Source organism: Phyllostomus hastatus, unplaced genomic scaffold, assembly GCF_019186645.2.
Source record: "Phyllostomus hastatus isolate PE091 unplaced genomic scaffold, TTU_PhHast_1.1 phas_scaffold_78, whole genome shotgun sequence".
NCBI classification, from domain to species: domain Eukaryota; kingdom Metazoa; phylum Chordata; class Mammalia; order Chiroptera; family Phyllostomidae; genus Phyllostomus; species Phyllostomus hastatus.
Genome location: NW_025334041.1, coordinates 49,715,584 through 49,728,471, shown reverse-complemented (window position 1 = coordinate 49,728,471; position 12,888 = coordinate 49,715,584). Strand labels below are relative to the sequence as shown.

Genomic DNA, 12,888 nt, shown 5'->3' with positions numbered 1-12,888 from the left:
AGCATAGAGCACAATGCCAACTAAGCTTCTTGGTGACAGAGAACATGAAAGTCTCTTAGTAAAAATGAGTGAAAAATCTTCCAGGGATTTTAGACAATTTCATGGACGATAAGGATTATATAGCAAAAAAATAGTATTTTTTCTTCCTCCGCTGTTGTAGACTTTTTTTAATGCCCTGGCTTTCAGCAGTGTTACTGTAATGTGTCTAGGTGTAGACCTTCGTATGTGCAGTAATTGGGTCTGATGGGCCTTTTAGATATTTATGTGATGTTTTTCATCAGTTTTGGAGAAATTTTGATATTATTTCAATATTATGCCTGTCTTTTCCTTTCCTCCTCTTTTGCGACTCTCACTATGCATATGTCAATATGTTTTATTTTGTTCTAGAGGTCTCTGAGGTTGTGTCCACATTTTTTATTGAGGTATAATTGACTTATAACATTTTATTAGTTTCAGGTGTATACCATAATTTGATACTTGTATATATTGCTAATGATCATCACACTAAGTTTAGTTAACATCTGTCATCATACATAATTAAAATTTTTTCCTTGTGATGAGACTTTTTAAGACTCAGTCTCTTAGCAACTTTCAAATATGTAAAGCAGTGTTATTAACTATAGTCACCATATTGTACATCACATCCCCGGGACTTATTTTTTAACTAGAAATTTGTACCTTTAACCCCCTTTATCAAAAGAATTAGAATTTGATACAACTTCTCAAAATAATTTAATTGCCTATATTTAAAAATTCTTTTTACAGTGGTTTGGCTTTAAAATGACATTCAACTAGCATCAGCAAAATTCATGTAAACCATGGATATCAGAAGGCACATTGAATCAAAACACCCCAGTGGATTTGTGGAAAAGCACCCCACCTGTGCCTACTTTGTCTCTAATATACTAGAAGAGAAATATGTGATCCAGGCCAGCAAACCCCAGTCCAGTAAATATCTCACAAAGGCACTCACATTTTTGTAGTTCTTGGTACTTTTGTAGATGTCTGTGCTAAGGATGCTTCCAAGACCATTCCAGGAGGGACTAAAACAAAATTACAGTCAGCATTTTTTGGAACAAGCATATCTTGGAATAAAAAGAAATAACAGATACTAAAGAGCTCATCATTTCTGATGTTTTTTGGACACTGCCTCTACTGCAGACAACATGCTCCTATAGCTAACTCTGAAGTGAACAGCTGGTGTCTGTGTGCAGTTGGAGGAGACGGGAACTGTGACTCTTCTCTGATGGCTGAGAGAAATAATGAGCGTCAGACTTTCATGTGTGTAGGACTTTATAGAATAAGCAAAGATCTTTCACACCTGTTAAATCTTATTTAAGCCCCACCATAACCCTGAAAGGTCAGCAGTATTATCCTCATTTTTATTGCAGAGTAAACTAAGAATCAGAAGTTTGAAAAGATCCCAGAGGTCAGGAGCAGCCTGGCTCTATCATTAGCCTGTTGGTCTTCAGTGCCTGACATAGTGCCAGTGCCTGGAAATTCCTTGTGACTTATTGCAACTTTCTGATGAATTATGAAGAGTCCGCAATGATCAAATTAGTCTCATTTTATAGAAATAGGAGCCTGGGAGAGCCAGAAATAACCACTTCCTATTTCCTGTTCCTGTTGCAATCAAATAAATTCTGTCATTCTTCAAGCATGAGTAGGAACAAATGCTAAATACAATTCCTGAAGAAAGAGTATCTGTTTGGGGTACTCCCAGCAATGTGCTCTCTGGATCAGCCTTATAATTACTGGAAATTAAATACTGTGGAGGATACTGCTTTCTGTTGGCTAAAAGCCCAGTTAAACCAACACAGCAGCTAAAATGTGCCACCGATTTCTCCTCTGCTTACTGTGCTGTGCTAACTTTTAACTTAAAGCTCATAAATTACATAGTTTCTCTCCACAAAACCCTCTCCTCTAAGCACACCCACACAAGGAAAGTAAACGCTGAGGCAAATAGAGCAGGAGAGGCAGCCTTTTTTAAGGACAACTCTTGAGTTGTTACATGGAAGTAAACTGGACACTTTGGGAGCTTGTGAACTCTTTGGGGCCCTTGGGCACCATTTAAGGGTGCCGAGGCAGTGTACAGCAGTCTTTTGTGGGCTCCAGCGTGCCAGGGGTGAAAAGAAGGGAGAGAAGAACTGGCTGGTGGAACACGAAAGGTGGACTTATGCTAAATTGAAGACATCCATGTTGATAGTTTCCAGGTTTTTATTCCTTCACTGCCCAAATACAAAGAAGGGCCAGAAGTCCAGAAAGGCAGCAAGTTTTGATGTGGGAGAGAAGCTCTGTTTCCCTCTCTGTTCAGACAATTTTGCAGACCCAGAAGGGTGCACACAAAAAGCCTCTCAAGAGTAAAAACAGAAAAAAATTGAGGGACTTCCAGCCAAGATGGAGATGTAGGTAGATACACTTTGCCTACTGGCATAACCAAAAGAAGGACAACAAACTTAGAAACAAAACCAACCAGAACTGTCCGAAAATCAAACTGTATGGAAGTCTGACAACCAAGCAGTTAAAGAAAAAACATTCACTTAGACTGATAGGAGGGTCAGAGATGGACAGCAGGGGCCTAGAGAATGTGCAGCAAGGCAGCAGACCGATGGTCCCATATTTGCATGCAGATTAAACTGGAGGAATAATTGGGGAGTGAGACAGACCATGCAACCCAGGGTTCCAGCACAGTGAAATAAAGCCTCAAAACCTCTGACTGTAAAAACCTGTGGGGATTGTGTGGGCTGAGGCTGTGAGAAACTCCCAGCATTAAAGAGAGTTCATTAGAAAGACTCACAGGGCCCTAGAATGTACACAAATCCATCCGCCCAGGAATCAGCACCAGAAGGGCCCAATTTGGTTGTGGGTAGCAGGGGAAGTGACTGAAAGCCAGCCGAGAGCCGAGCAAGTGGCATTGTTTCTGCTCCGACTCTTCCCCCACATATAGCACCACAACTCAGTGATTTGGGTTGTCCTGCCCTGGCAAATATAAGACTCCACCCCTTACTATGAAACAGGCACATGGAGACAAAAAAAAAAATATGGCTCAAATGAAAGAACAGATCAAAGCTCCAGAAAAAATACAACTAAGCAATGGAAAGACAGCCAACCTGTAAGATGCAGAGTTCAAAACTGGTAATCAGGATGCTCACAGATATTATTGAGTATGCTTGCAAAATGGAGGAAAAAGTGAAAGCCGTGCAAAGTGAAATAAAGAAAAATATGCAGGGAACCAACAGTGAAGGGAAGGAAACCAAGACTCAAATCAATGATTCGGACCAGAAAGAAGAAAGAAACAGTCAAACAGAACAGAATGATGAAACAAGAATTCAAAAAAATGAGGAGAGGCTTAGGAACTTTCGGGACAACTTTAAACATTCCAACATCTGAATCATAAGGGTGCCAGAAGAAGAAGGGAAAGAGCAAGAAATTGAAAGCTTATTTGAAAACATAATGAAGGAGAACTTCCCTAATCTGGCAAAGGAAATAGACTTCCAGGAAGTCCAGGAAGCTCAGAGAGTCCCAAAGAAGCAGGACCCAAGGAAGCACACACCACGGCACATCATCATGACATTAGCCAAGATTATAGATAAGGTGAGAATCTTAAAAGCAGCAAGAGAAAAGGAGACAGTTACCTACGCAAAGGAGTTCCCATAAGACTGTTACCTGATTTCTGAAAAGAAGCCTTGCAGGCTTCTAGAAGGGGCTGGAAAGAAGTATTCCAAGTCATGAAAGGCAAGGACCTACACCCAAGACTGCTTTATCCAGCAAAGCTATCATTTAGAATAAGAGGTGAGATAAAGTGCTTCCCAGATAAGGTCAAGTTAAAGGAGTTCATCATCACCAAACCCTTATTATGTGAAACATTAAAGGGACTTATCTGGGAAAAAGAAGATGATCAAAACTATGAACAGTAAAATGACAACAAACTCACACCTATCAATGACTGAACCTAAAAATGGACAAGACCAAAAATGAACTAAGCAAACAACTAGAACAGGAACACAATCACAGAAATGGAGATCACATGGAGGGTTATCAGTGGAGAGGGGGTGGGAGAAGAATGGGGGAAAAGGGACAGGGAATAAGAAGCATAAATGGTAGGTACAAAATAGACAGGGGGAGATAGGAAATGGAGAAGCCAAAGAACTTGTATGTATAACCCATGGACGTGAACTAAGGGGGTCAGGTAATGCTGGTGGGAGGGGAGGTAAAGGGTGAAGGGGGAGAAAGGGGAGAAAAAAATGGGACAAATGTAATAGTATAATCAATAAAATATATTTTAAAGAAAAAAGTCAAAACAAACCAACAAAAATCATACCCCTTTATGCTGCCTCATAGATGATTTTCCTTCACTTTCAACTGTCTTTACTGCTTTCACTCTTAAGATGATCTAATTGTGTGCTCTTTTTTTTCAATATAATTGTGGGGCTTATTGGGTACATGCCTTATTTGGCAGATTTGAATAAATCTTGACTACAATGAACTGTTTTTAAGTCTCCTGTTCTGGGTTATATAACTTCTGGATTACCAGCTTCAACCAAATGAGCTAAAATATATTTAGCAGCTATCTTGTTCTGAGCCTTGGGCCCAGTGCCTCACAGACTTCATCTCATTTTAAAAAGAAACTGCAAAGCAACCTCAGTCTGTTGCTGAATTACATACCTTTTGGTCTTACCAAGACTAGGAGGAGAGCACCAGCATTAGAGCATGTGATTAAGTGCACATGTTGGGGTGAGATGCATCTGGGTTCACATCCTAGTTCTGCCCCTTACTAGCTATGTGATCTTAAGGAAGGTTCTTAACCTTGCTGAGCTTCAATTTTCTTACCTTTGGGATGAGAATAATATAACCTATTCACAGGACTTTTTTTGAAGATTAAATATGATTATATGTGGAGAGTACTATGTGCTTAATTCACAGAAACATGCAATATATAGTAACTATTATGAAAGAGAGTCATTTTACTATATTTATCAAAATGTCATAAGAAATCTCAGAGTGTGCTGTCCTGGCCACAGGTATCCTGGGTCTTATATTACTCACAACTGTACTCTCAGCACCACAGTCAGCAACCCAAATACAAGGCCGGAGAGCAACCCAAGATCCAGTCCCAGAATGATAGACATTATGCATGTGAACACCCAGATAACCTAGGGAAATGGAAATAAAAAGCAATATTAATTTATCATGTACCATCAAGTGAGAGATTACCTGCACAATTAATAAGATCAATTGTTTATGAACATATTACAGTTAACCCTTGAACAACACAGATTTGAATTGTGTGGGTCCACTTATACATGGATTCCTCTTTCACTAAGTGCTCTAAATGTATTTTCCTTATGATTTTCTTAATAATATTTTTTTCTCTAGCTTACTTATTATAAGCATACATACATAATACATATAAGATACAAAATACATTAGTCAATTATATTATTGGTAATTCTGGTCAACAATAAGGTATTAATTATGTTTTGGGGGAGTCAAAAGTTACATGTGGAATTTTGACTGTGCAAGGGGTCAGCACCCCAATCCCCCATACATTGTTTTTGTTATTGTTCAAATACAGTTGTCCCCATTTCCCTTACCACACACAGTTTTATTTAATATTCTGATTTCATTTCCTATTTAAGTAAAAGTGGAAATTGGCATTCCCAATATAGACCAATTGTCCCATTTAACTATTTTTTAATTTAATTTTCAAATAGGTAATATAATAACATGTTCAAAACGGAATTAATATAAAAAGGGTGTGCAGTAAAAATCTTGCTTGCAGCCCCTCCTCCCCTCACCCATTCCCATCCTCCCACCCTGTTTGTGTTCTCTTTTGTTTCTCTCTCTGAGTGTGTGATACAAACACTCACCCACAATTTTCACCAGCATGTCGTTTTTGCAAATACAAGTAAATATGATTACAAAGCATGTTTTATTTTTCCATCTTTTTGTGTTATTATGCACACTATTCTATTCTGTGCTGGTCTGTTTTCACTTAACAATTTGGCTTAGAGATCATTCCATATCAACATATAGGATGTTTTCTCATTCCTTTTATCTGTTCTGTTTTAAATTAAAGTATAACTCTAAAGGGTTTAGTTTCAGGATTTTATAATTCCTCAGAATAGTTATGAAGGTTACTTTGGTCAGAATTATAATCAGCATGGGTTTTTGTTGTTGTTCTTGTTTTGTTTTGTGTTTTGTTTTGTTTGTCTTTCTAAATTAGAGGGGGTTTTGTTGTTTGCTTTAATTTGCTTGTTTGGCTTTGGGCCCTAGAAAGAAAACGGTATATGAATGGAGCACCTATGGGACTTTTGCTGGAAATGGATACAGGACCTCCAAAAACACAGTTCATGTGGAAGAGGAAGACTTCAAATCTTTGGCTTATGTACACAATTTAATTCCTGCCTTGGGCCTCCCAAAATGCAAGTCGAGTACAATTTAGGAGATAAGAAAACAATGATGCAGCGAAAGGCCTATAAAAACCAAATCTTTTAGAGAAAAATGGGTGACTTACAGCATCAATCTTGTTCTGCCTCCACAGACGAGGAATGTCACACACCTGCATAAACATCCCTTTCAGGTTGGCAATTACAACAGCTGCCAAGACCGACTGCCAAGAGAGACAGGGAGGGCTGTGTTATTCGGGGAATGGTTTTCCATGTGATGATTTATAAATCTCCTGTTATTTCTCTGGTGGCAGAGCAGAGAAATTACACAATCAGTGTGCCGAGAAGCAGGGTTACCTTCTGCAAGGGTTCCAGCAGCTTCCCCAAAGCAACAATGGCGATCATCACAACCCCAGCAGAGATGATGCCAGCAACCTGAAAGATACACATCTCCCATGAACGGAGCCCCTCCTGCCCCCTCCTATCTCCCAGCCTGCTGGATGTGTGTGCCCATCCATGGGATGAGAGAAATAAGAACTATTTTCTAAAACTCTACAAAACTGAAGAAAAATAAAAACTGCATAACTACTATATATATATAGTAGCTATGGCAGAGAAATTAAATAAAATGTGGAGACTGAGCATGCTAAAGTAAAGCCAGTTTGACCTGGGTGTCACCTGGATATATCTGATCTCTAATTTTGGTGTCAATTCAGGGGCCCAAACTTCTAATTATTTTCCATACCAGGAGACATGGACCATTCCCCTTCCCCAACAACAGACCATGTTTGGCGGAAGTAAATTCTCAGAGCACATATGGATTCTTCTGCAATGTTGAATCAGCAGCCATAATAACAATTCTGATAACACTGTATGTGTAGCACATTGTTGCCACCAAAGTCCCAGAGAAAATAAATTTGCCAGTCTTATTGCCAACCCAAATGTCACATGAGCCTCCTGAGAGGTGGACCATGTCTCCTGTCTCCTCTAACAGTTTCACAGATGCAGGCCCAGAACTGTGCACTCTGGTTGCCCGGAGTAATGACAGACAATAGCAGAGTAAAGAAAACTTCAGAATGTTTACCTTTGCTGGCCAAAAAAACACTCCTAAGATCCATAAATAGTTTGGAGAGGGGCTGAGGGATTGAGGACTATTCTCTGGTTTAATCAGATGGCCAACGAATTCTCTGTTGAGACAGCTAGGGAATGGCCAAGGGGAAGATTAGAAGCTCTAGAACAAAGGAGAAGAGAAGACAGGGAACCAGAAGCAGAGCAATCAGAGAGGAAGCAATAGGAAAGGTTGTGTTGGGTACAGATACTGCCTAGTGCAAAATGTTTGAGTTAAAGGAGACATACAAAACAAGGAAATTTCATACTTGCACTCTCTCACTTCACCTAGCAAATTGATCACTCATGTTCAGAGTATAGCAAGGTCAGCCTGAGGCAATATTATGCATATGATGTACTAAAAATTTTGCTTTGCATCCACATCCCTTTTTTTGGCAATTTGTTACCTTCTAGCACCATGCCACCAGATTCCCAGTACCTTGGTGACTTTCCTATCTCCTATCTAAGCATAGATGCTAATACCCTCCCTTCCTCCTTCAACCCCTTCATTCCTCTTTCTTTCCATGCAATTGCTTAGCCAGTACTTATTGTCTACAATGAGCCACTTGCATCTCACTGTGGATGTAGGGCTCTGTGAATTGGGAGCAAGATGGAGAGTGGGAGACAGGGACTGCAGCCAGCTGCCCAACGCATGCCAGGTGGGTGGCCATCTACTTGTCAAGTTTCTGTAATAATAAGCCTCTGGTTATGGGGGTCAAGACTAATTCTGGTTACTACATTGAAATCTGTGAGGGAGGGCCCATTACTTGTACTTAATTTAATTAAGGCTGGTTTGTGGGAAATGCTATAGATTTTGTATCTATAATTAGACTCAATTACTAGAAAATTCACTATTCTGTTAAGTGAGAGGGTAATCAGAACTAGAGAATAGTTTGTAATTAGAGTTTCTTTTTCATGAACCAGTAGGAATCAGATGGGGGCACAGAAAGAACGGCTTGCAATGTTGAGCTCTTCTACAATCTCCAGATGTGCTGAAACAGTTAATAATCCACCAACACTCATTATTCCGTTTGTTCATTCATTTAGCAAGTATGTGCTCAGTGGTTCTGTGACTGGTGTAATATATGTCTCATAGGTGTTAAGACACTTCTTATCGTGAGGAGTTAATGACTGGAGCCATGAGCATTTACAAATACTCAGTTAGTAAATTTACAGATTTACAAATACAGGACTTCACAACATCCCTAAGGTGGATACAGTTACTATGCCCATTGAAGAGATGCTGAAACTGAGGCTCTAAAGTAAAAGAAAACATGAGAAGCCACACAAGGAAAGACTGGCTGGTTTATTCAGTCATGAGTCCCTGGATTTCAGTTCAGGCACTTAGACTTTTAACCCCAGAGCTTAGTATACATTTCAGTAATTAAATATCAAGCCATTTCTGTGCTTGTTTCATTATTCAATACTGAAATCCTGGCTTCCTTCACTCCTAAATATAATACAGGCCAGTGTGTGGCTGGGGGGTATTAGCTTACCATAACACCATTATCCCTAAACTCTCTGCCAAGGAATCATTTTACATCAGCAGTCCTACTTGGGCAGCCAGTCTGTGCCTCATTTGAACCTGGAGGTGACAGCAGGGCAGTGAACATCAGCAGTTGGGGATCTGCCTGTACCTGCTTACAGCCATGTGCCCTGGAGACCTTGTCAATGCTCCATCTCAAATGAAAGCAGAGGAAACTCCTGCTGCTGGCAGCTGGCCCCAAACATGGGTGCAGTTTTGGAAATCACCTCTGACCTCTTCTCCTTTGACAACAGGTCTCTGGTTATGCTCCCTGGTATGGGCTATCTTGTTTTATTTACACCCTCAGAGCTAGAAATGTTTGCATAAAAAGTGAACTCAATTTTACAAAGAATAATTATAAAAATTAAAATTAAAGTTTTGTTCAATAGGAGCCAAGAAATTGGGAGAGATCCATTCTTCCAGCCCTGTTGAAAAGACCCATTATAAATAAGAAAGAAGTATCATGTGTGCTTTGGGGACAATTAAAACTCTCCTTGGGCAAGCCACTATTGAAGTCATTGGTTTTCTCGGTCATTCTTTTTTATGCTGATTGGTAGTATGTCTGTTCTAATAAAACCCTGTTTTAAAGATTCTGTGTGTGTGCACATGTGTATGATACTATTTACTTTGGATTTGTTGTTCTCCTTTATAGTCTCAATTTACTCTTTACTCTTAAATAATAGTTCTCTCTGTGCTAGAAGGAGAAACTCTCCAGGCATAACAGAAACACAACTCCTGAGCCCGCCCCTTGCCCTCAGCCACTGGATTTGACATCTTTGACTCCATGTTTGGCTGGAAAGCATGGCCTCTGAGAAAGGCTCCTCAGTATTCTGGGCTAAAGGAGAGGCTATCCAGAGATTAACTGGGACGCGGGTTTTGGGGTCACCTTGTAAAGGCAACGACTAAGAACACATATAAAAGGCAAGATTAAACTGACCTTCCAAACTTGAGGGAAAAAGATCTTACTCAAGAAGAAATGTCAAAACATTTTAACAAAATATTCTTGGCTAGCAAACTGTTGTTCTGTGGGACCAAAGGCCTCTGGAGGAAGTTCCTGATCCTTGTAAAGGAAATGTAAATAGACACTCAATTTTTCTGAAAATACAATAACTCAGTAAGCCATGAATATGCTTTCACTAGGCCTTCTCTAGCTCCAGATAACGAACTGATAAGAGTTAGCTTTCTTCATTACTGGTTCTTTGTCAATTGTTATTGTCCCTGAAAAAAAAACAAGTAAATGTAATTATCTGCCAGCTCAGCACTGACATGAAGAGATTTGAGAATTACTGCCTCAGAAAACTGTCAGTGTTGTGGTTTGAAAGGTTCTTGGTGAGGGGGTGAAATAAGACAAACAGGGGGAGTCAGGGAAATCAGAGCAGGAAGCATGCTCTCTCTTCTCATAGGCTGATTGTCCTGCTCTGTTCTTGAGCAAGCCTTTCTGAACTGCTATTCCAGACCTGTTCTTTTTCTCTCTCTTTTTTAAATCCTCACCCATGGATATGCTTATTAATTTTAGAAAGAGAGGAAGGGAGAAAGAGAGAGAGAGAGAGACGTCATTGTGAGAGAGAAACATCTACCAGTTGCCTCCCATACACGCACCAACCCAATATTGAACCAACAACCTAGGTGTGTGCTCTGACTGGGGATTGAACCCTCAACCCTTTGCTGTATGGGAAGATGCTCCAACCAACTGAGCCACCTGGCCAGGGCCTGACTTCACCATGGATGGATATGACCACACTGTTGCTCCCTACCTGTGTCTTTCCCCCAGTGCTCTCCTGGACAGCAGTGCGGGACAAGGCTGTGGTAGCCACAAAACAAGAGAAGAACCCGGAGAAGATGTTGCTGATCCCAAAGGCAATGAATTCCTAAGGGAGAGACTGGATGACAGTGATGCTACAAATATAATCTTTTCAAGACCCTTGCCAGATGTTTAAGGACGAATGTTAAGGAAACAAGCACCCAAGCCCACCCTGCCTGAGAGTCCCAATTTAATTTTTACCATGAAAATTGCCTGGGTCCTGAAAAACGTCAGGAGTTTGGGGTCCTTAGACTCTAAAAGCATCTCACTGCTCTTAATTGTTTTTTTTAAGGTTGATGAGGAAGAGTAACTAATGTTTTGCTAAATTGCTTATTTTACTTCCTGGTGAGTGGCATATCTGCTATAGCTCTCACATAAAACATTTCTTCTGCTCTCACATAAAGTGTTATTTCCATGGTTGAATATTTGCTGTGAAGCCTATTATGACTAGGAGAGCTATTATTCTGCTTGATTACTAATCATTTAACTGGTGTAATTGCTATGCTGTGCTTTCAGAAATACACCATTACTGAGAATTTGTGAGCTCACCTGGCAATGTATCAGAGGCATACAAAAACTGTCCTGTGTCATTAATTGTGCAGAGAACCATTTGAATTTAAAGTGGCCATAGCTATTATTAAGAGTGTTCATTTTGTCATATTATAGCCACTATTTAAAAAATTACCAGGAGGTATAAGATAACATGAAGAATCCTTGTTCTGACCTAATATATTAACTTTGAATGTTATTTATAACCTGACTGAATTAACTCTTTAAAAATTCTTATCACTTTAACTGATTTCTTAAAAACCAAAGTGATGCAGTATGCATATTTTAAAATAATTTCAAATTACCAATGCACAAGAGGGAAACCAACTCAATAAGGACTGGTAGAAGAAACCAATCTCTTCTTTAGCAGACAATAAAATCTTTTCCATGTATTTATTTTCAGCCCTTCAAAACCAGTTAGCAAGAGGGTGACCATACCTGGTTCCCATCGATGGTGTAATCATACTTGATGGCGTATACTTTTCCTACAGACACTGCAATAGCATAAGCCACCACAGCGATGGAAAACGATGCAGCCAGCATCTTAGAAAACAAGTTCACAGGTGGCAGTGCAGGAGGCAAGAATCTAGTGAGTTTTCAAATGAAAAGTGCTGTGAATATTTGACCAAAATTCTCTTTTCCCCTCTCCCCAACCCAGCCACAAGTTAGACAAGAAAACACTTGATCCAAGAGGGCAAAAGCACATGAGCATAAATGGCAGCACTCAGTTTTATAATTTTTAATCAGAAGTTGGTGCCCTTTCATCAGCTGATTTTTTTGTTCCCTATTGACAGCCTACAAATGCTGCCTCCTTTGTACCTCTGACATAAATAAACTTGCCATTACTGGCTCCTTAATATCATAAAATCTTATGGCATGCACTGTCCACATTAGTGTTTCTGCTTACACAATTTCAACTTAAAGATCTTTGAATTTAAAGGATATACTGGCCATAAAGTGAGATCTACTCTGTATGAAGAGATGTAAGATTTATTAAAGAAACAAAGAATATACAGTGCTAAAGAGCTAAGTGGAAAATCAGTATCTCAAGAGCCATGATATTTAGCCCTGGCCAGGCAGCTCAGTTGGTTGGAGCATTGTCCCAATATGCCAAGGTCATGGGTTTGTGAGTTTGTGGGTTTGATTCCCTGGTCAGGGCACATGTAAGAATCAACCAGTGAATGAATAAATAAGAGGAACAGCAAATTGACAGTTCTCTCTCTTCTCTCTCCCTCTCTCCCTCTCTCTCTTTTTCTTTCTCTCTCTCCCCACCTTCCTCCCTCTCTCTAAAATCAAATTTTAAAAAGAGCCTTGATATTTAAAATCTTCTTGAGTTGAGAAAAGAATTAAATTTATGTAATCATCAGAATGCTTCATAGTCACAATGACTAACATATCCTAGTGATTGTGGTGGAGTCGAATGACTACTGTTTCACAAAACCTGAGCTATACTACAAACTGTACAAAGAAAAAAGCCCTATTACTTTATAATCATGTGGTTGTCTCCAAATGTGAAA

The 12,888-nt window shown here is 39.6% G+C and overlaps 1 protein-coding gene across 2 annotated transcripts in view; it reads right to left on the bottom strand.

Moving 5' to 3' along the window:
* Positions 1 to 12,888, bottom strand: part of SLC26A4 (solute carrier family 26 member 4) — a 50,880-nt gene that overhangs the window by 16,607 nt on the left and 21,385 nt on the right. For both annotated transcript variants that reach the window (XM_045826947.1, XM_045826948.1), the window contains 6 exons: positions 11,810 to 11,957; positions 10,776 to 10,889; positions 6,747 to 6,824; positions 6,518 to 6,613; positions 5,047 to 5,153; positions 974 to 1,043 (listed from right to left, as the gene is read on the bottom strand). In XM_045826947.1, the coding sequence (XP_045682903.1) occupies positions 974 to 1,043; positions 5,047 to 5,153; positions 6,518 to 6,613; positions 6,747 to 6,824; positions 10,776 to 10,889; positions 11,810 to 11,957 (613 nt within the window). The remainder of the gene's footprint in view (positions 1 to 973; positions 1,044 to 5,046; positions 5,154 to 6,517; positions 6,614 to 6,746; positions 6,825 to 10,775; positions 10,890 to 11,809; positions 11,958 to 12,888) is intronic.